At 45.7% G+C, this 21,228-nt stretch overlaps 1 protein-coding gene across 2 annotated transcripts; it reads left to right on the forward strand.

Annotated features, from left to right (window-relative positions):
* Nucleotides 1-217: 217 nt before the first annotated feature.
* CHAMP1 (chromosome alignment maintaining phosphoprotein 1) lies at nucleotides 218-12,676 on the forward strand. Of its 2 annotated transcripts, none has more exons than XM_046664749.1 (3): nucleotides 218-334; nucleotides 4,576-4,698; nucleotides 9,170-12,676. In XM_046664749.1, exon 3 carries the CDS (start codon nucleotides 9,222-9,224, stop codon nucleotides 11,691-11,693), a length of 2,472 nt encoding a protein of 823 aa, XP_046520705.1. In that variant the 5' UTR covers nucleotides 218-334; nucleotides 4,576-4,698; nucleotides 9,170-9,221; the 3' UTR covers nucleotides 11,694-12,676. The 2 variants fall into 2 exon arrangements, with proteins under 2 accessions (XP_046520705.1, XP_046520706.1); XM_046664750.1 differs by lacking the exon at nucleotides 218-334 and adding an exon at nucleotides 538-625.
* Nucleotides 12,677-21,228: the final 8,552 nt, after the last annotated feature.

Genomic DNA, 21,228 nt, shown 5'->3' on the forward strand with positions numbered 1-21,228 from the left:
GCCAGCCGGTACCCAACCCGAGCCGCGACCGGCGCGCGAGCACTTCCGGGGGAGAGGCGGCAGCGCGTCACTTCCGGAGGCGGGTCGGCCGCTCCACGCGCCGACGCACTCTAGGCAAAGCGGCGTCCTTCGATCAGCGTCCGGATAGGCCCGCGCGGGAGGGCGCGCGGCGCCGAACTCGCTTCCCGTCAGCCCCTGCGCGCCCGTCCGGCGGTTGCGCGCACGCTCGCGCTCCCGGAGCCCGCGCCTGCGCCTCGTCGCCATTCGCGCTGCCGCGCTGCAGGGCCTTGGAGCTGGCGGGCCCGCCAGCCCGCACGCCGCCCGCGGCCAGCTGGTGAGGAGCGGGGGTCGTCGTCGGCCCGGAGGCTCGCGCCCTGGGGCCCGAGGCAGCCCAGCGTCCGCCACGGGGACTCACCCCAGGCGCCGGGCGGGCGGGGGCTCCGGGGCGCCGGCTGCCCGCGTCATCTCGGCGGGGGCGGGAAACCCCGGGAGGCCGGCTCAGGCTCGGCGAGGGGCGTTCCTCCGCCTCGGTCCCGGATGGCGCGCTCCCCGCCCTCTGCGGGGCTTTTGTCCGTGGAGTCTAGGCGTCTGGGGCGGCGCGCAGGGGGAGGTGGCCGTGTCTCCGGTGGGTTCGTGTCCAGAGTCGGGGGCGGCATGCAAAGGGAGGTGGCCGTGTCTCCGGTGGCTTCGTGCCCAGAGTCGGGGGCGGCGCGCGCGGGGGAGGTGGCCGTGTCTCCGGTGGGTTCGTGCCCAGAGTCGGGGGCGGCGCGCACGGGGGAGGTGGCCGTGTCTCCGGTGGGGTCGTGCCCAGAGTCGGGGGCGGCGCGCACGGGGGAGGTGGTCGCGTCTCCGGTGGGGTCGTGCCCAGAGTCTGGGGCGGCGCTCACGGAGGAGGTGGTCGTGTCTCCGGTGGGGTCGGGGGCGGCGTCCGGGGCGGGGAGGTGGTCGTGTTTCCTGTGTGTTCGTGTCCAGAGTCGGGGGCGGCGCGCAGGGAGGAGGTGGCCGTGTCCCCGGTGGGGTCGTGTCCAGGATGTGTCAGGAACTCCCGCCCCCAACGACAGAAAGCGGCCCTGCTCACAGGCGGCAGAGGACTTGAGCAGGTGTTTCCCCAGGAGGCATAGGAATGGCCCGGAGCACATCGGTTAGATGCCACTTGACACCTGCCAGGACGTGCAGTGCTGGCGCTGACATAAAATAGTGCAGCCAGCAGCTGCGGGAACGGTTTAATGGTTCTTGAAAAGAGTCAAACATAGTTACTGTCTGGTCTCGCAGTTCCACTCCTAGGTGTAACCTCCAAGAACTGCGAGCCGGGCTCAGATAGGTACTCGTCCACCAGTGTTCCCGAAAGCCTTGTTAGGGTAGCCAGGAGGAGGAGCCTACCCAAATGCAGATGAAAGCAAGCGGGTGTGCACAGTGCGATGTTATTCGTCCTTAACGAGGAGTAAATGCTGATAGTGCTGCCCGGACGGCGGGGACAAATACTGTCTGCCTGGGCTCACAGAGCCGGAAACCGGCAGAGACGGCTGGGGCCGGTGGGAGGGGGACAGGGAGTCACGTTTGCTGGGTACAGACTTTGTGTTTGTGGTGATGAAAAGTTCTGAAAGCGAATAATGGTGATGTTTTTGGTTGTGCATTGTGAATGTACTTCATGCACAAAATCGTGCTTTTAAAAATGGTTACAATGGCAAGTTTTGTGATTGTATTTTACCACCGTTTTTTAAATACACAGGGAAAGGCAAAACTTGTGGTAGTAAGAAGATCAATGGTTGTGAGGAGCACAGGGGATTGTTATGGCCGTGAAATCATTCTCTTCCATTCTGTAATGGTGGATACATGACAGCACCTTTGTGAAACCCATAGAACTGTACAACAGGAAGAGTGACCCCTAGTGTAAACTGCGGACTTCAGTTAATAATAGTATATCAGTGCTTGTTCATCCGTTGTAACACGTGTACCACCCTGATACAGGATGTTAGTAATAGGAGAAATTATGTGCAGAGGAGGAAAGCAGGTATATAAGAACAGAACTTTCTGCTCAGTTTTTCTTTGTACCTAAAGCTGCTCTAAAAAATGTTTACTAACTTTTGAAAAATAGGCTAGGGAAGGAAGAGCAGTGCTGCTGTGTATGCTGATAAACCCACTGAGCCTTAAGCACGCTCTGCATATTGAGTTTTAATTTTACAGGCTGAACATGGACATGTTTTGAAGATGACCAGTGGTCTGAGACTTTAAGGAAGGAATTGGATGGGAAATGGGGAAATAGAAGCGATGCCATGTACATAGAACTTCAGTGAAAAATACGGGTGATGGACTGGCAAAACGCTAATGATGAGAACTTAAGTTTTTCAGAGACAGCATGTAGTCTGTAGAGGTGAAAAGTAGGATGAGAGAAAGTTTTATTAATCTGGATAGTTTAGAGTTACTTTCTTGGTTAGGCTTAGGAACTCTGAAATTTAGGGAGAAAATTGCTAGAATCTTAAAGCTGGAAGGAATCTCAGCATGTAGCCTCTACGCAGCAGCTGAATTCTGGACTCAATTCTGCAACATCCCTGTGGGAAACACTGCATTGTGTTACAACAGAGATCCAGAATCAGGAAACCAGGTTCTTCTGTTGCTTTCTCTGAGCTAATAGGTGTGGTCTCTGACAGGTTACTTCTCTCCCTCAGCATCAGTTTTCTCAATTGTAGAATGAGCAGGTGGGACTCAAGTCCTCTGGGGAGCCTTCCAGTCCTGCACTGATCATGGGCTTCCAACTATGGAGGGCTCCTGCCTGACAAAGCAGCTCGTTCTAGTCCATGATTGAGTAGTTCGTAAAACTTATGTTGACCTAAAGTCTGTTTTCCTGCTAGCTTCCACTTGTTGCTTCTAGGACAGCTTACATGTTATCCATAATTCTTCCTCTTTTGAAGTTAAGTGTCTGTACTCACAAATGACATGTTTTTAAAGACTGCCTTCTGTTCTGGTTGCTTTCTTTTGCATGTTCCCTAGTGCTAGGGACTTACAGTGTCCTTCCTGCCCACAGCTGGAGACAGTGATCCACTGGGATGCTCCTCTAGTTCAGAATGTGGAATGCAGTTCTCTGTAGTCCTGTATTCTGCACTGATATTTGGATTCTCAATCTTTGATAAATTTCATCTTGTTGATTTTGGCCCATTGTAGTGGTTTTTCAAGATCTTACTAAATTCCACGTATTAGTTTGGTCAAGATATACTAGAAAGAACCTGGATACATAGCAGAACTTTATTCTGGTTCTTCATGAGATGCTAATTATTTGCCTGATCTTAAGCAAGTTACTTACTGTCTAGGTTTGAGTTTCCTCAACTATAAATTGAAGTTTTAAAGTCGATGGTTCCTGAGGTCTTCTGCTACCCTAAATCCAATGACCCTGAGACTAGATGGTAGCTCAGGTCTTTTCTATTTTTAAAATCCTTTGAATCTATGATCAGGTCCCCAGTCTTCATGGGAGAATATACTTTCGTGTGCCAGGGATATGCAAGGGTTACAAAGGTGAATGGGCAGTCCGTGCCTTCCGAGAGCCACGGCCTGGTGTGGACTCAGGCTATAGTGCCAGAGGATGACCACTGCACTGGAGGTGTGCATACAGCAGGGGGCCCAAGGAAGATTTGGAGTGGGAGGGGAATTGGCAAGTATTTAAGAAGTAATCCTGCCTGAAGGATGGCTGGGTGGGGAGTGTAAAGGAGAGGAAATACCTTGCAAAGGCCCAGAGGCTTGAATGGTCGGGAGTTACAGGTGGGTCAGTAATTGGAGAGTGCATTCTGGTCGGGGGCCAGACTGTGAAGAGCTTTATGTGCCATGTTCAAGTTTTGTGCTGTAGGTATTGGGGATGCCTTGAGGAATTGTGAGCAGGCAAGTCACATTTGGGTTTTACGTTTGGAAGATGACTGTAGCAGTCTGATGAGTGGATTGGAAGGAGTGAGGCTAGTGGCAGGGAGACAGGGTGTCAGAATTAAAGCAGTTGACAGGGTAGGCGAATGTGCTAGAACTTCTCAGAGGTGTGTTGGGAGCCACTGTCCAGCTTGTTGATGGCCATTTGATCCTGTTCTGTTCAAGTCAACAGCTCACCTGCACCTGACACCTTCTGTTAAGTTCCTGTGTGAAGAGGGCTGAGCAGTCCCCGAAGCACCACCATCCCTCCTTTTCCCAGGCCTCTTCCTTCTCTGCCCCTGGGTCCTGTTGATTGTGTTGTCTCTTCCTCCACTGCCTGTTAATCTGCTGCTTTGCTGTGTAGTGTGGATCATTGACAAAACAGCAGCTGCTCCTGTGATCATGGTCACAGTCTTCTGAGTGCTTGTCACGTCAGCTGAAGCTAAATGGTGGGTTGCAGAAGGGTTTGGTTATGTAGTAGGCGTAAATTCCATCGTGAGTTATTGAAAGTGGACTTAGAAGGGACAGTGTTGTGGATAGTGTCTGCTGTCATCTTTGGTGGTGTTTATTGGGTTGGACCCCTCTGTCTGCTGGAGGGGACAGGATAGCGAGAGGAATGGGCAGAATTCTGTTAGGTGACAAATTATCACAAGGATATAATTTTGATTGCCCTTTCTTTATTTTTTTCAGGTTCAACTTCTCGTCTTTGTCCTTCTTCATGTACTGTAGGCTATTTTTTTGGTTTCGTCAAAAAGCCATGTAGACTTGCCTGACCTTTGAAGACTGCTTTTAAGACTTCTCATAAGACAATTGGTGAGTCTGCTAGGGAAAAGCATGTTGGTTTTTATTTCTTGCCCACTCTAAAGGTATATGTCCTGGATAAAGTGTTATTCTACCAGCATTACTTTGCATATATTTTTGTTTACTTGTAACAGTTCTTGGCGTTTTTTTTTTCCCCCCGGAGGAAGATTCATCCTAAGCTAACATCCATGCCAGCCTTCCTCTATTTTTTAGTATGTGAGCCACCAGCACAGCATGGCTTCTAACAGAGTGATGTAGGTCTGCGCCCAGGAACCACACCCAGGCTGCTGAAGCAGAGCACGCCGAACTTAACCACTAGGCCACTGGGGCTGGCCCAACATTTCTTTTTAATGTTTAGGAAAATATTTTATGATAACACTTTTGGAAAGCGCTTGGGGTTCTTGAGGAAAATCCCTATAAAAGCATACACACCCATATATAATGATGTGTGAACATGTGCTAGATATGCATATATCAATATATACAGTCATGTGCCGCATAATGACGTTGAGATCAACAAGGGACCGCATGTGCAGCGGTGGTCCCGTAAGATTAGTGCCATATGTAGCCTCGGTGTGTACTGGGCTGTACCATCTAGGTTTGTATAAGTACACTCCATGGTGTTCACACAACGATGAAGTCACCTAACAACACGTTTCTCAGAACATATCCCCATTGTTAAGTGACGCATGAATGTACGATGGGCTTTGAGAATTGAACTTTGTAATGTTCTTTTTAATTTTTTTAAGAGGTTATTAGAGTATGTTAATGAGGCTTGGTAGTAGGCAGGTGTGGGTAGTAAAAACTTTGAGATTGGCCAGAAGAGTGGGTGGTAGGAAGAGGAAAGAGAGAGGGGCAGTTGGGAGAGATAGGAGATGATACCAAAGTCTGAGGAGCCATTGGGGTTTTTTACAGACTGAAGGGGAATGGGAGTGGATGATGTATTTACTGAGTGGCCCTAGATGAAGAGAGAGCTGATGAATGTACGGATTTAGCAGGCAGCAATTAAGGACAAAAGGAGTCCATCCAGTCGCAGAAGCTGAGGTGGCTGGAGGCTGCTCAAGGCAAGAGCAGTAGGAATCAGGCCAAGTGGTAGTCAGTAGAAACAGGAACTAATTTACAGGAGCAGCTGTAAAATGTAGGGTTAATATAAAGTTTCCAAAGAGTCAGCAAAGGGAGAGAGACAGTCAAAGGGAAGTAGAGATAAGGAGAAAAGTGCAAGGGCTTTGCGTCCGGAAAGGGGACACAGACTTGGATTGCATTCGGCAGAGGGGGCAGGTTAGAGAGGACCCGCTCTCCACTGTTGTCCTGTGTCCGAGACGCCGTTTATGAGGTGTGGTCTTGTTTTATTCTGGTTTTCATTTGGTAAGTTTGCCAGAAGCATGTTTTATAAAACCTTCCTGGCTGTAGAACAGTGTGCTCCGTCGTTTCTGTGGGAATAAAAGAAAAATGCTTCACCCGTACAGTTCAAAATCTGATACCTGCATTTTGCATTTAGTCGGCTTGTGGGTGACCTCCGTTTGATGAGGTAGCATGTTGGGAAGGAGGAGGATGGTTTTGTTAGTGGGACTGTACATTATGAGAGAGGAGAGGTGGAGCTAAGTAAGTGCTGCACTGAAATGAGGAGACAAAAGTCCTTTCTCCGTACTGTGGCCTTACTCCTTGAGAGGATGGAGCCGTTTCTGTGGTTAACAGTGTGGTTACCTAAGATTGAGAAACTCAGACAGAAAGCCTGGAAGTGATGCCTCTCTCCTATCCCAAGCAGGACTTGGGTGCCTTTTGGATGAGCCACTGCATGTTGGTCAGCCGTAACTTCACCAAGGTGATTTGGCAATTACCAGGACCTGAAGGAGTACATTTTTTAAAGACTACCTAATAGTTTCAACTATAATAATAACAGCTAACACTGACTGCTTGCTACTTATCAGATACTGTTCTGAACATACTAAAAAATATTACAGCCATTTTACAGTTAGGAAACTGAAGCATAGAAAGGTTTAGTAACTTCACAAAAGCCACACAGTGGAACTAGGACTCAAACCCAGCAATCCTGAGCTCTTCACCTCTGTGTTATAACGTAGATGACAGATGGCGTGATACCATGATATGATGGGACACACCTCACCTCTTTAATATGGGGTCCCTTGACTGCTCACTGTTGCCGCTCAGGGACAGATGGGGCTGTTCCGCCTTCCATTTTGTGTGAGCATCTAGACGCTGAACAGTGGGCTCTGAGGTGCATAGTTTACCTGTTCTTTCTACATATTTTTTTCATTATGTTCATAAGTTAAAGATTCTTTTTAGATTTTTCTTCAGTACTAAGTAATTGTATCTTTCTTTTTTTGTAGTCCTTCTAGCCCTAAAAACAATTTTCTAAAAGACAGGATAACTCCAGGGTGATGGAGAAAGAGCTGATCACTTTCTGAAAAGCACTGGTTTGTTTCCTCAACTGTCTATTACCTTTTCACTCCCGTACTGAGAAGGGCGCACCAGGTCAAGCTGGTGGAGACTCGAGTCGCATCCAGAACAGAATCCTGGACGTGAAATCCAGTAAATGCTCAGTGGAACGTCACACATCAGTGAGGAACAGGGTTGTGTGGTTACTGTTGTTGAGACAACTGAACTGTCCATTTGGTGTGAAAAAATAGTTTGGATCCCTACCTCACTTCTTACACCAGAGGGATTAAAGCTACAGATGTTTAAAAAAAGAATGAAATTGTTAAAAATAAGACAAAACATTAAGTGATTAAAAAAATAGTGGAGTGGAGAAGCATAACTAAAACAGTCATAAGGAAAACACTTTTAAGTTTTTAATTTTTATGTAAACCAATTAGCATGGTAAAAAAACACCATAAAGTCAAAAGACAAATGATAAACTGGGAAAATATCTTCAGTAAAAGGGCTGAGTTCTTTTATATACAAAGACTTTACAAAGAATTGTGAAAAGTGGACAAAGCACATTCTAGAAAAAAATGCACGTGGCTAGTAAACAAGGAAAAATGTTCAGTCTTTCTTACTAAAGAAGAGCACGTTAAAACAATGTACGAAACCACTTTTCACCTAAGCAGCAGCAAGGGTTGGAAGTTTAATGCTGCTCTGTGTTATGAGGAAGCTGGGAGTTGTCCCTCACATATACACTGCTGTGTGGTGTGTATGGTGCTGCAACTTTCTGAAAGCTTGATAAAATGTATCAGTTTCAATTGCAGATAAGCTTTGAACCAGGTAATCCACTTCTGGGAGTTTTAAGAAATACTCTCATATTCAAAAGATACGTACAAGGGAATTCAGGGCTTACTCCTGTGTAAAATGTGCTAGAAAATGCCCTCTAACTTAGCAGAACTCCCGAAACCTACACCTGCCCTTTCCATGGAAACTTGGCCCAGCTTTGTTTCCAGAATCATCAAAACCTACTCCTCTTACCTCCCAGGGGCCTCAGAAGCCTGGCCCTGTTTCTCCTGAGCCACAGACACCTCTCTTCCTTATGTGAAAGCAGCTGCAGAACAGTATGCTTAACATCCCATTTATGTAGTGTGCGTATGTGCATTTGTACATGTAGCACGTGTCTTCAGTGACATTAAGTACAGTGGCTGCCCTGGGAGTGATGCTGTGTGAGCATCTTGTACTGTGTGAATGACCGTTTCTAACTCTGAGCTTCTCTTACCACCTAAGAAGACTCTTAAAATTTTAAAAAGTCATATTTTCTGGCAAGCAAGTTTCTGCCTCACGGGTGTCCTCTGTCTGAATTGCCCTTTGCTTGGCAGCCTCTTCACTCACTCAAGATTTCTGCTTGAGCGTCTTCCCTTGACAGCCTTCTCTGCTTCGTCCTCCACACCCTTATCTCCTCACTAATGTAGGCACCAAATTACAAGATACCCTTTGAAACCAGGTGGCCAGAAAAGCACAAGACACAAAATAATTCAACTATTAAGTGAGTGAATAAAATACTTTATATTAAGGTGAATAAGACGTTCCAAGATATGTTGATATTTTTTAAAAAGCCATCTTTTCTTGGTTAGATTTAGTTGAGCAAGTGCTTTCTGAATGAGTCTAAAATTTCTTGCTCACCCTTAAATAGCCCAGCTTTAATCCTGATATTTACTCAGCTGTGTGTGCTGACAGCTTGTTGATTCAGGATGTAGAGTCAGGGTGTAAGACACACACAGGAGATAATTTGGGGTGGGCTTGGGTCACCTGGAGAAGTCACTTCTCTGAACCTCAGGTTTCTTCATCTGTAAATGAAAATAATACTTGTCATATTGTTGGGAGGGTTAAACAAGGCGATGTATGTAAAACTAGCAGAGTTCCTGGGGCTCAATTACACATTAGTTCCATTTCTCCTTTCTCTTCAGATTATTTATAGAGATGTTATCTAATGTATGTGCCATTCTAGACATCAAATTATGCAGTTATAGAATGGTCTAGAACAAAATTGTATTCAAAATTAAGTTCCCTGAAATTCATTTATTTCTACTTTATATTGCAGCACTGTTGAAATTTTTAAAGAATATAATCGTGTGTGTTGTAACAGAAGGAAAATGGAAGTATTCCAGGAGCTTCACAAGCCATCAGCACGTTTGGAGTGTGACCACTGCAATTTCAGGGGGACAGATTATGAAAATGTGCAGATCCACATGGGCACCATCCATCCAGAATTTTGTGATGAAATGGATGCTGGTGGGTTAGGAAAAATGATATTTTACCAGAAAAGTGCAAAGCTATTTCACTGCCATAAATGCTTCTTCACCAGCAAGATGTACTCTAATGTATATTACCACATCACGTCCAAACATGCAGCCCCAGAGAAATGGAATGAGAAACCAAAAAATCAGTTAAACAAAGAGACAGATCCTGTGAAAAGCCCTCTTTCTGAACACCAGAAAATGGCCTCTAACTCAGCAGAACCGAAACCTACACCTGCCCTTTCCATGGAAACACAGAAACTTGGCCCAACTTTGTCTCCAGAATCACCAAAACCTCCTGTTGCTTCCCTGGAGCCTCAGAAGCCTGGCCCTGTTGTCTCTCCAGAACCACAGACACCTCTTCCTTCTCCTGAACCTTCTCCAAAATCTGCCCCTATTTCTTCTCCAGAACCTCCAAAACCAGTCCCTCTTGTTTCTGAATCTCAGAAACCCGTCCCTGTCCCTTCTCCAGAACCACAGAAACTTTCTCCTGTATCTCCTGAGCCAGTAAAGGCTTCTCTTATTAATCCCAAACCCCAGAAACACTCCCATTTCCCAGAAACATTGGGGCCGCCTTCAGCCTCATCTCCAGAGTCACCAGTTCTAGCTGCCTCCCCTGAACCTTGGGGGCCATCCCCAACTGCATCTCCAGAGTCTCGGAAGCCGGCCCGGACTCTCTCCCCTGAGCCAAGGAAGCCATCCCCATCGGAGTCTCCTGAACCTTGGAAGCCATTTCCTGCCGTCTCCCCAGAGCCTAGGAGACCAGCTCCATCTGTGTCACCAGGTTCTTGGAAGCCAGGGCCGCCTGGGTCTCCCAGGTCTTGGAAATCCAGTCCTTCGGTGTCATCAGGACCTTGGAAGCCAGCTAAACCTGCTCCATCTGTGTCTCCTGGACCTTGGAAACCAATTCCTTCTATATCACCTGGGCCTTGGAAGCCATCTCCCTCTGTGTCCCCTGCATCCTGGAAGTCTTCATCAGTCTCTCCTGGTTCCTGGAAAACTCCCCCAACGTCTCCTGAGTCGTGGAAGTCGGGCCCACCAGAACTCCGAAAGACAACGCCCACCTTGTCACCTGAACATTGGAAGACAGGTCCCCCCGTGTCTCCTGAGCTCCGTAAAGCAGGACCACCCTTGTCTCCTGAGCTTCGCAAACCAGGCCCACCACTGTCCCCAGAGGTCCGTAGTCCAGCTGGATCTCCAGAGCTCAGGAAACCCTCAGGGTCTCCGGAGCTTTGGAAATTTTCTCCTGATCAGCGGAAGACTTCTCCTGCTTCACTTGATTTTCCTGAGTCCCAGAAAAGTTCCCGTGGTGGTTCCCCTGATCTCTGGAAGTCTTCCTTTTTTATTGAACCTCAGAAACACGTCTTCCCTGAGACCCGGAAACCTGGTCCTTTGGGGCCATCTGAGTCCCCTAAAGCAGCCTCTGATATCTGGAAGCCTGTTCTCTCCGTGGATGCTGAGCCTAGAAAACCTGCCCTGTTTTCGGAGCCTACCAGAACGGCCCCTCCTGCTTCTCCTGAACCACGAAAACGCGCTCTTTTTCCAGAGCCCCGGAAACATGCCCTTTTCTCTGATCTTCCCAAATCAGCTGTGTTCTCAGAGTCTCAGAAGGCAGCCGAGCTTGGTGATGAACTGCAGTCAGATGCCATAGATGATCAAAAGTGTGATATTCTAGTTCAGGAAGAACTACTCGCTACACCTAAGAAACTCTTAGAAGACACTTTATTTCCTTCCTCAAAGAAGCTCAAGAAAGACAACCAAGAGAACTCGGATGCTGAGCTTAGCAGCAGTGAGTATATAAAAACAGATTTAGATACGATTGATAATAAGGGCCAGGAATCAAGCAGTGATCAAGAGCAGGTTGATGTGGAATCTATTGATTTTAGTAAAGAGAACAAAATGGACATGACTAGTCCAGAGCAGTCCAAGAATGTACTACAATTTACTGAAGAAAAAGAGGCTTTTATCTCAGAAGAAGAGATTGCAAAATATATGAAGCGTGGAAAAGGAAAGTATTACTGCAAAATTTGTTGCTGTCGTGCTATGAAAAAAGGTGCCGTTTTGCATCATTTGGTTAATAAGCATAATGTCCATAGCCCTTACAAATGCACAATTTGTGGAAAGGCTTTTCTTTTGGAATCTCTCCTTAAAAATCATGTAGCAGCCCATGGGCAAAGTTTACTTAAATGTCCGCGTTGCAATTTTGAATCAAATTTCCCAAGAGGCTTTAAGAAACATTTAACTCATTGTCAAAGCCGGCATAATGAAGAGGCAAATAAAAAGCTCATGGAAGCTCTTGAACCACCATTGGAGGAGCAGCAAATTTGATATATCCATGGTGTGGACATATGCTCTACAAAGTTGTGTGTTCAAAGTGTAGTTAAATAGCCTAGTTGGATCAGTAAATGTTGATGTGTGTGGTGTGCTGTGTTTAATTGTCTCGTAGTGTTGCAAAGAATAAGCATTTGGTTGTTTTTCTCATGGTCTCTGTTTATGTGGCTATCTTGTAAGTCAATAAATTCATACTGTATATTTCAGATGGATAAAATTTAAGTATGTTTGAATAATATGAAGAGGTCGACATTCCATTTAACAATCAAGAGCAAGTTGTACTTAATTTAAAACATCTAACAAAAGTGTATCTTGTGAAACTAATTTCAAAGAATGGAAATTATTAGTTGGAATGTTCAAGAATTAGGCATTAAAAATATGAGAAATTTTGTTCTCTTATGTATTTTCAAATCATAAAAGTTATTTTGAAGTTTCTATTTGATCATATAAAATTATTTATAAATCTTGAACAGTTTCTACATGTTTATTAGCTTTTATGTCATGGAAAAATTGGAGTCTCAGGGTTGCATATTTTCTGCTGAAAGGGGGAAAATTGAGTAAGTTTAAAGAATAGATTGCAGCCTTCTCCTCTAGGAAACTGAGAAAGGTGAGAGTGATTTTAGTTCTTTCCCTTGGAGTCTTCCATTCTGTACCTTACCCCGAGATCTGGCCCTTCATTTCCCTGTGAGCTCACGCCAATAGATGATCCTTAATTGCCAAATGTGTTGGAGTTGTACCTCCTCCTCCTGGGCCTTCCACCTGTTGGGGCTTCAGCTTCAGACCAGGGTAATGAGTAGGAACTGAACGTCTTCCAGATTCACAATGGAAAATTTTATAAATACACATTTCTGTTTGAGAATACATTGATTTTATGTTTTTCACAGTTGTTGCTGTAAATACCTTGTGCCTGTTCATGGATTATTTTATTCTAAAATATTTTGTCAAATGTGTATCCACCAAATTAAAAGCAAATACTTTCATGTCAGCAGTGTCTTTGTGTGTGCTTGCTTTTTTGTAATTTTTACTGTATGATTTCCAAATTCCATTATTCTCTCCTATTACCACTTGTTTTCAGCATTCTAATTTTCGTATATGGAGCAGCATTTTCTAAACTGTTTTCTCAGTTTTGTGGTCAGATAAGTTAGGGAAACATTTTGTGGAAAATCTCATCAGTGCACAGGAGTATATTAAAAGTTGTTTCATCCTGTGGTTGCCAGTCTGCATTTAAACAGTGTGAAGCATTTAGTGCCATAAAGACTCTGATGTGTAGCCAGGATTGAGATACTGGCTTTGATTAAGCTGTTCCCTGACATTTTTGAGCAAGGAGCACTTACCATCATGGTATCCAAATTAATATGCCAATTCAGAAGACAGTGGATAACACTGGAAAGGTCTTAGATGCTTCGGGTCTGTCACTCCTCTGGTGAGCACAGGGCAGGGAGCATTGTGAGTGAGTGATGCCATCGTCATCGTCACTTCACATGGCACCTGAGAAGGAGCTTCCGTTCTGGAGTTTCCTTCTAGGTGTGATGCCAACAAGTGGGATAGGTAAGATATCTTGAATATACAGTCGTCTGATCTATACTGACTGAAAATTATGAGTGGGAAAACGGTCTGCAGCACCCAGAAACCCTTTTGAAGCCTGCAGTCTCTAAGCAGCCACTTTACATGCAAGAGATTCTTTTCCTTAGGACTTCACACTTTTTGGTGCAAAATTGTCACAAAATCCTTCCTAGACCTTTGCTCAGATGGAGCTAGCAAGATCCCACTGCTTGCCATCTGATGTGGGTTTTTCATCATATTGCCATAGGCGGCTAGGGTAAGTGGTGGGGATGCAGGAGTAGTCTTAATGCCTTAACCCTATTTAGTTACACCACCATGTTCTTGGTTCACCTTACGTGTGGCTTCCCTCTTTTTTCTCCTTTTACCTCTAAGGTCAGGGTAAGCTGTGCCGTTACCTTAGAACCTAATGGCTTTTTTTAAACGATGAAAACTGCCTCCCGTACAGTAGCATCCGTCTAATCAATATGACTGTACATTTTCACTTTCTTTTCCTATGTAATTACAACTAGTTCTAATTAATCCAATGATTCTACATAATATGTAAGGCAATAAAAATTGTAGCATCTTGGGGCCAGCCCCGTGGCCAAGTGGTTAAGTTTGTCACTCTGCTTCAGCAGCCCAGGGTTTCACTGGTTCGGATCTTGGGCATGGATGTGGCACCACTCATCCAGCCATGCTGAGGCGGCATCCTACATGACACAACTAGAAGGACACAGAACTATGTACTTGGGGGGCTCGGGGGAGAAAAACAAAAAATCTTTAAAAAAAAATTGTGGGTCCAGCGTGGTGGCACAGCGGTTAAGTGCACACATTCCACTTCCATGGCCCAGGGTTGGCTGGTTCAGATCCTGGGTGCGGACATGGCACCACTTGGCAAGCCATGCTGTGGTAGGCGTCCCACATATAAAGTAGAGGAAAATGGGCACAGATGTTAACTCAGGGCTAATCTTCCTCAAAAAAAAAAAAAAAAAATTGTACCATCTTTTACTCAATATTCATAGACTTGGTGCCATTATATTTTAGGTGACCAATTTTCATTAATTTGATTCTAAGTACATGAATTGTGTCCAGAGCAGATGCTTCTTTTGTTTTTAATATTGGTATGGATTCTAGCTTTGTCTTGGATGAAGATAAAGAAGGATGCTTATCAGATCTGATCTGCAAGCATTACAGAATGATGAGTGGTGCCTTTTTAAGTTGAATTACACCCCTAGATCTAAAAAGCTCTGAAATTGCCCCACTTTCTCAGTCTAGCTGTTTCTTGATGTATAGTTTTGGTGACGTGGAATATCAGTTTCCTATTGCTGCCTTGACAAATTACATGAAATTTAGTGGCTTAAAACAACACAAATTTGTTTTCTTACAGTTCTGTAGTTCACTGGGCGAAAGTCGAGGTGTCAGCAGACCTGCATTCTCTCCTGGAGGCTCTGGAAGACAATCCCTTCCCTTCCCTCTTCCAGCTCCAAGAGGCTGCCTGCACTCTTGGTTCATGGTTTCCTTCCTGCACTTTGAGCCAGCACATAGCACCTCTTTGACTCTGCTTCTGTTATCACACCTCTCTGACTCTCCTGCTTGCTTTTTCCACTTAAGGACCCTTGGGACTGCATTGGGCCACCCACATAATCTAGGATGATCTCCCTATTTTAAAGTCAACTGATTAGCAACCTTAAATCACCTTTGCCATACTACACCTGGGCTTGAAAATTGGGGGTTTGCTTTCTCGACTTGGACTACAGCCAGGTTGGTTTCTTCGGCAGTGTATCTGTTGCTATTCCCCCACTGATCTAGGCCCTCATCAGTAGACGGCTTGTCTGAGGCCGCCAGTGCCAACCCCAATCCCCCCTTTACACACCCAAGTACAGTCTCCACAACACTGATTTTATGTTGCTTCCCCAAACTGTAATGCTCACTCTATTTTTCCTATTAAAGTCCTACCCTCACTAAGCCTGGCACAGTTCTCACCTTCCAAGGCTACTCTTGCAGACTGCTTTTTATTTTATGAATTGGAAACAAAAAAGTCCTATAGGACAGAATTGGACCTCATTTAGTGTTAATTCAGTGCAGAAATGCTACTTTTTTCATTACAAATTCCCCAGACTGGACACTATACTCAATCCTAAAATTGAAAACATTGTTGGAATAAAATCTGATGTTTCAACACCTTTGATCCTAATCAGCTAGTTTTGCATCTAAGACCAGCCTATCTCTTACAAATGCCTGCCTGAGGCCACAAGGAGGATTAGATGAAATCCATGGGAAGCCTACTAAATTTTTACTTGATTTATATAAATGGAAGAGTTCTAGGTCAGGTGAACAAAAATCGAACTTGAATCATAAAAACAGTCATGGCTCCTCAGTTCCCAGATGAGCCAGTTTACAGAGTTAGGGCTTCTTGAATGAAGAGTAGGTCAAGTCCCCTTGAGCAGGCACACACCCCAGTACACTCCCCAGAATTTATACTATCAGTGTAACCTCTTCTCGCCTTCCTCAAAGGGACCTATGGCCGTTTCCAGGGTGACTGTGCTTTGGGGAAGAAAAAATAATCAGACCCTTCAGGAACACCTGGACACTGGCTCAGACCTGATGCTGATTCTGAGCATCACTGTGGCCCTCCAGTCAGAGTAGGGGCTTACGGAGGACACGTAGTCAATGGAGTTTCAGCTCGGTCCATCTTACAGCAGGTCCACAAACCATCCTGTGGTTATTTTGCCAGTTCTGGAATGCATAATTGGATTAGACACACTCAGGAACTGGCAGTATCCCCACATTGGTTCCCTGATCTGTGGATTGAGGGCTATTATGGTGGGAAAGGCCAGTTGGAAGTCACTAGAATTACCTTTACCTAGGAAAATAGTAAATAAAAAACAGTCACAAAGGATTCTGGGAAGATGGTGGGGTAGGAAGCACCAGGAATCTGTCTCGCTACCCAAACAATGATAGCACTGGTGGAATCTGTCTATTTTGGAACTCTGGAGTCTGTTGAAGGCTGGCAATTTCCAGAGGAAGGCTTGGACAGTAAATTGTGGTTAATTTTGGTCAATTTCAGGTCTTCACACAGTAGCAGCTACCCATCTCCTGCCCCCAGCCATGTGAGCATCTTGCACACAACTTGTGGGAGCTAGAGTGGGCAAACAGGACACTGTCTCCAAAATATTGGGGATATGTGCTGATTGCTGCTTCTGATAACAGAGGTACAGGAAAAGAGGTGGGCAGCTATTCTTGTTGTACCTCCCACCATTGTTGCAAGCCCCTCCCTTTCCAGGTAAAGTGACTTTAGGAGATTAAAAGAGCCAGTACCCTTCAACCCCCCTCTTAATTTTTGCTATTCCCTTTTGGGGAGCCAGACCTTAAAGACTAGAACCTTTGAAAACAACTGCATATACAAGGAAAATTTAAAAGTGAGTGGGCATGCCCAAGAGAGGGATCAGAAGACACTGTTTACACCTCAGGCTGATCCTTGGCACAGAGACAGCCTATAACAATAAAATAAAAAAACAAAAACAGCCAGCTCTGCAGAAGGGGGAGAATCTGATTTCCAGAGTTACCACATTATTAGATTCAAACGTCCAGGTGTTCAACACAAACTCACACATCATATGAAGAAACAGAAGAGCATGGCCTATTCAAGTGAAAAAAAATAAATCTACAGACTCTGTTCCTGAAAAAGACTTAATGGCAGATATACTAGGTGAAGACTAAAACAGTGGCTTTAAAGGTGCTCACAGAACTAAAGGAAGTTGTGGAGAAAGTCAAAAAATGGTTTGTGAACAAAATGGCAATATCAACAAAGAGAAAACCCAAAAAGAAATTGTGGAGCTGAAGAGTACAATAAATGAAATGAAAAATTCACTAGAGGGAGGTCAAGGCAGATTTGAGCAGGCAGAAGAAAGAATCAGTGAACTCGAAGACAGGACAATAGAAACTATCAAGGCTGAGGAACAGAAAGAAAAAAGAAGGAAGAAAAGTGAGCGGAACCTAAAGGACCTGAGGACACCATCAAGCAGACCAACATATGCATTGCAGGAGTTCCAGAAAGAGGGGCGGAGAGAATATTTGAAGAAATAATGGCTGAAAGCTTCTCAAATTTGGTGAAAGACATGAATATAAACATCCAAGAAACTCAATGAACTCCAAGTTAAGATGAACTCAGAGAACCACACTGAGACACATTATAATCAGACTTTCAAAAACCAAAGAAAAAGCAAATCTTGAAAGCAGTAAAAGAGAAGAGCATCATCATGTACAAGGGATCCTCAATAAGGTTTTTTGCAGGTTTCCTATCAGAAACTTTGGAGGCCAGAAGACACTGGATCGGTATATTCAGAGTGCTAAAAGAAAAAAACTGTCACGAAGAATCCTATATCCGGCAAAACTGTCCTTCAAAAGTGAGGGAGAAATCAAGACCTTCCCAGATAAGCAAAACCTGAGGGAGCTCATCACCACCAGACATGACCTGCAAGAAACGCTCGAGAGAGACCTGCAGGTGAAGGGACAGGACACTGGACAGTGACTCAAGGCCATGTGGAGGAGTAAAGATCTTAATGAAGGTCAACATATGGGTAAATGTCAAAGCTAGGATTATTGGAACAAGGTTTGTAACTACTTCTTGTTTTCTACATGATTTAAGAGACTAGTACCTTTAAAGAAAAAATGTGACTGCAAAACTAGTATTACTGCAACTTTGTGACTCCAAATCTTGTTTTCTACATAATTTAGGAGACTAATGCATTTACAAGATTTATTAGTTTATGTTTTGGGGCACACAGTATATAAAGATGTAATTTTGTGACATCAACCACCTAAAGGAGTGAAGATGGAGCTTTAAAGGAGCAGAGTTTTTGTATGTTATTGAAGTTGACCTGCTATAAATTTGAATTAGAATGTTATAACTTTAGGAAAATTGCTATAGAATACACTCAGAGGGAATTTAAACATTTCACCACACAAAAAATTAAATGCAAAAGAAGACAGAAATGCAGGAAATGAGGAACAAAAAGATACAGACAAGCATTCTCTGTGCCCTGTAGGCTATAATAGGGCCTGTAGGAAACCGGTAGCACAATGTCTTTCCTTCCACTTCAGCAAGAAAGAACTGGTGTCCAGCCACGGCCTGAGGACATTCACGAGCCTCCTCACAGGAGGAAATGGGTGGGGAGCTTCTAGGAGCCTTTGGTGGTGGGAGTGGGGCTCTTTTCTGCCAGGTGGAGCTGGCTTTGCTGATTAACCATCTAAGGCTAGCACAGCCGGCCAGGGTGAGGCAGGTGGGAACAGTCAGCCTCTACCAATTCCCCAGGGCCTCACCCAGTGCCTGGCAGGCACTCACTCAGTAAACACTAGTTGCTACATGAGTGAATGGGCTTTGCACACACATGCAAGTGGAGACCACCAGGAACCTGACAGGGGCCAGCTGAGTTCCTCTCTGCATTGCCAATTTATTATGGTGACGGTGCAAAGCCAAACCTCTTCCAAACAGTTTCGTTTGCTCCTATGGACGGGTAGCAGAGAGTCCTTTGCTTCAAGCAGGCTGCCCAGGAGTGAAGGTCACTTGCTCTTGCTGGTGAAAAAAAGCAGGAGCAGTGAGCATAGAAACTGGCCTGGCCTTGGATACTGTTTGTGGTTGTGGAGCTGCAGAAGGAGGCTGTGACTTCTCTCCTGCCTGACATTCTGTATGAGATTGGAAGTCAGGCTTTCTCTCGGAGCAAAGACTTCTACCACCTGGGCATCACTACAACTGAGGTGAGGCCCCAGCAAAGCTAAGGACCTGCCTTCTTTTTTTTATTTATTTCTTTTTATTTATTTCTTTGAGGAAGATTAGCCCTGAGCTAACATCTGTGCCCTCTACTTTACATGTGGGACGCCTACCACAGCGTGGTGTGCGAAGCGGTGCCATGTCCACACCTGGGATCCGAACCGGCGAACCCCGGGCCGCCAAAGTGGAATGTGGGAACTTAACCCCAAGGACCTGCCTTCTTGACGTTACAGTGTCCGTGCTTGATGAGCACATGCTTCCCTTCCTGCTGGGAATAACGGGCACAGAGGCGGAGCGCTGGGCCATGAAGTCAGACAGACCTAACTTGAACATGCTTCCACCACTTACTGTGTGTGTGTGTGTCAATGTGAACTTGGGCAAGCTGATGTCCTCACATGCAAGATGGGGTGGGCTTGGAGGACCTACGCTACACAGCATAAAGTGCTCGGAGCATGCAGTCAGGTGCCGGCATAATAAAGTGTTTAATAAAGGTCTTAATAAATAAAATTAATTAATAAATAAAAGTGACTGTGCTTAATAAAGATCAGAGGCCGTTGTTTCCTCACGCTCTGACTGGATTATACTAACAAGAACTTTGACCACTGGGAGGGAAAATCAGTGAATAGTGAAAGTTTAGGATTTTATGGCTTACCTCTTCTTGACAATGAGTTAGGGCCTTTGGGGGTTTCATTCTATCAAACATCTGACTTATGAATAGCCAACTTGCAACTTCCCTGAAAAGATCCAAGATGGACTCCCACCTGGAGCTGGAGCTCCAGTGGCAAGATTTCCCAGGCACCCTTCCTGCTGCTGCCACAGAACCAAGGCCTAGGTCCTGTTCAAACTGCCCCGGAGCCACTGCCTCGTCCAGGAAGCCTTCCCGGGCTGCCAGACACCTAGTGCTCTATGTTACTCACTGTTATTGGAGTATCTCCCCCCTTGAAGGCGGAGACCTGCGTGCCTTATTCCTGGAACACAGTACTTCCTCAAATACCTGTTGAATGAGTAGAGCATGGGCGTTCTTTGCTGCCCAGCATTTTCCCATAAATACAATGTTACCTAAGGGTTGTTTTCAACCTGGCTGTACATTAGAATCACCTGGAGAGCTTTAACAACTACTGGTGCCTGGGCCCCGCCCACACCAGTGAGATCCTTTGGGTGTGGAGCACAGGCCTGGGTGTCTTCTAGCATCCCACCTGCTTCCAAACACAGCCAAGGTCGAGCAGCACAGTTGCACACCGTGAGTGTTAGGCCCTCGGTGCACCTGTGCTGCAGGAAGAGAAACTGCCCTGCGGGAAGACCTGCCTTCATGTAAGGGGCTTCTCGCTTCTCTCTGCCTGTTGGTCTTTAAAATGGTGAGATGACATCTACTTCATGGAGCTGTTAGGAAAAAAGCGATAGAGAGAGAGTGGCTGTGCACATGTCAATCACACTTGTGATGAAACAGGAGCATCCTATCACATACTGTATTTTTAGTTACGAAATTCAGTATCTAAACGCAGAGAAGAGGCCAAGGGAGTTCAGCTCTTTAAACTGTGGTCTCTCTACACTCAGGGAGGGGAGGGGGTTGAAACAGAGCCAGACTGAGCCATGTAGGTGCCCAGTGCAGTTAATGGGTTAGTTCCCCTTTCAAGCTGATAGTCTTAAAATTTGCTCAGCATTCATTCAGAAGAGGCTGAATGCCAGGTGGGGGAGGACACAGGCACTTCCTGCTGTCCTGAGCAATTCAGCTCTAGTCTCAGAACAAACTTTACTGACCCCCCACAGGAATCCCCACACCCACCAAGCATTTCTTCCAAATGCTCCTTCTACCACAAGGAGTTCTCTCCCTGAGAGGAGTTCTGGTGAATAGAGTTTTCACCATCTTGGGGCAGCCAAGTCCAGCCAGTCCTCATCTTCATCCAGCTCTGCAAAGTGGAGGCCTGACAGGCTCAGGGCCTCTGTCATGCAGGCTCGGTGAGCCAAGAAGTCAAAAGAAAGATTTCTTGGACTCTCAAGTTCTGGCAGCAGTGCTGCTTTATTCAAGGAATAGCATGGAGTAGCATGGGGACAGGACCCATGGGCAATGAGAGCTGCAGCATGGGGATAGGACCCGTGGGGAGTGAAGGGCTGCAGCATGGAAAAAGGACCCGTGGGCAGTGAGAGCTGCAGCATGGGGATAGGACCCGCGGGGAGTGAGAGCTGCAGCATGGGGATAGGACCCGTGGGGAGTGAGAGCTG

Source organism: Equus quagga, chromosome 6, assembly GCF_021613505.1.
Source record: "Equus quagga isolate Etosha38 chromosome 6, UCLA_HA_Equagga_1.0, whole genome shotgun sequence".
Lineage (NCBI taxonomy): Eukaryota > Metazoa > Chordata > Mammalia > Perissodactyla > Equidae > Equus > Equus quagga.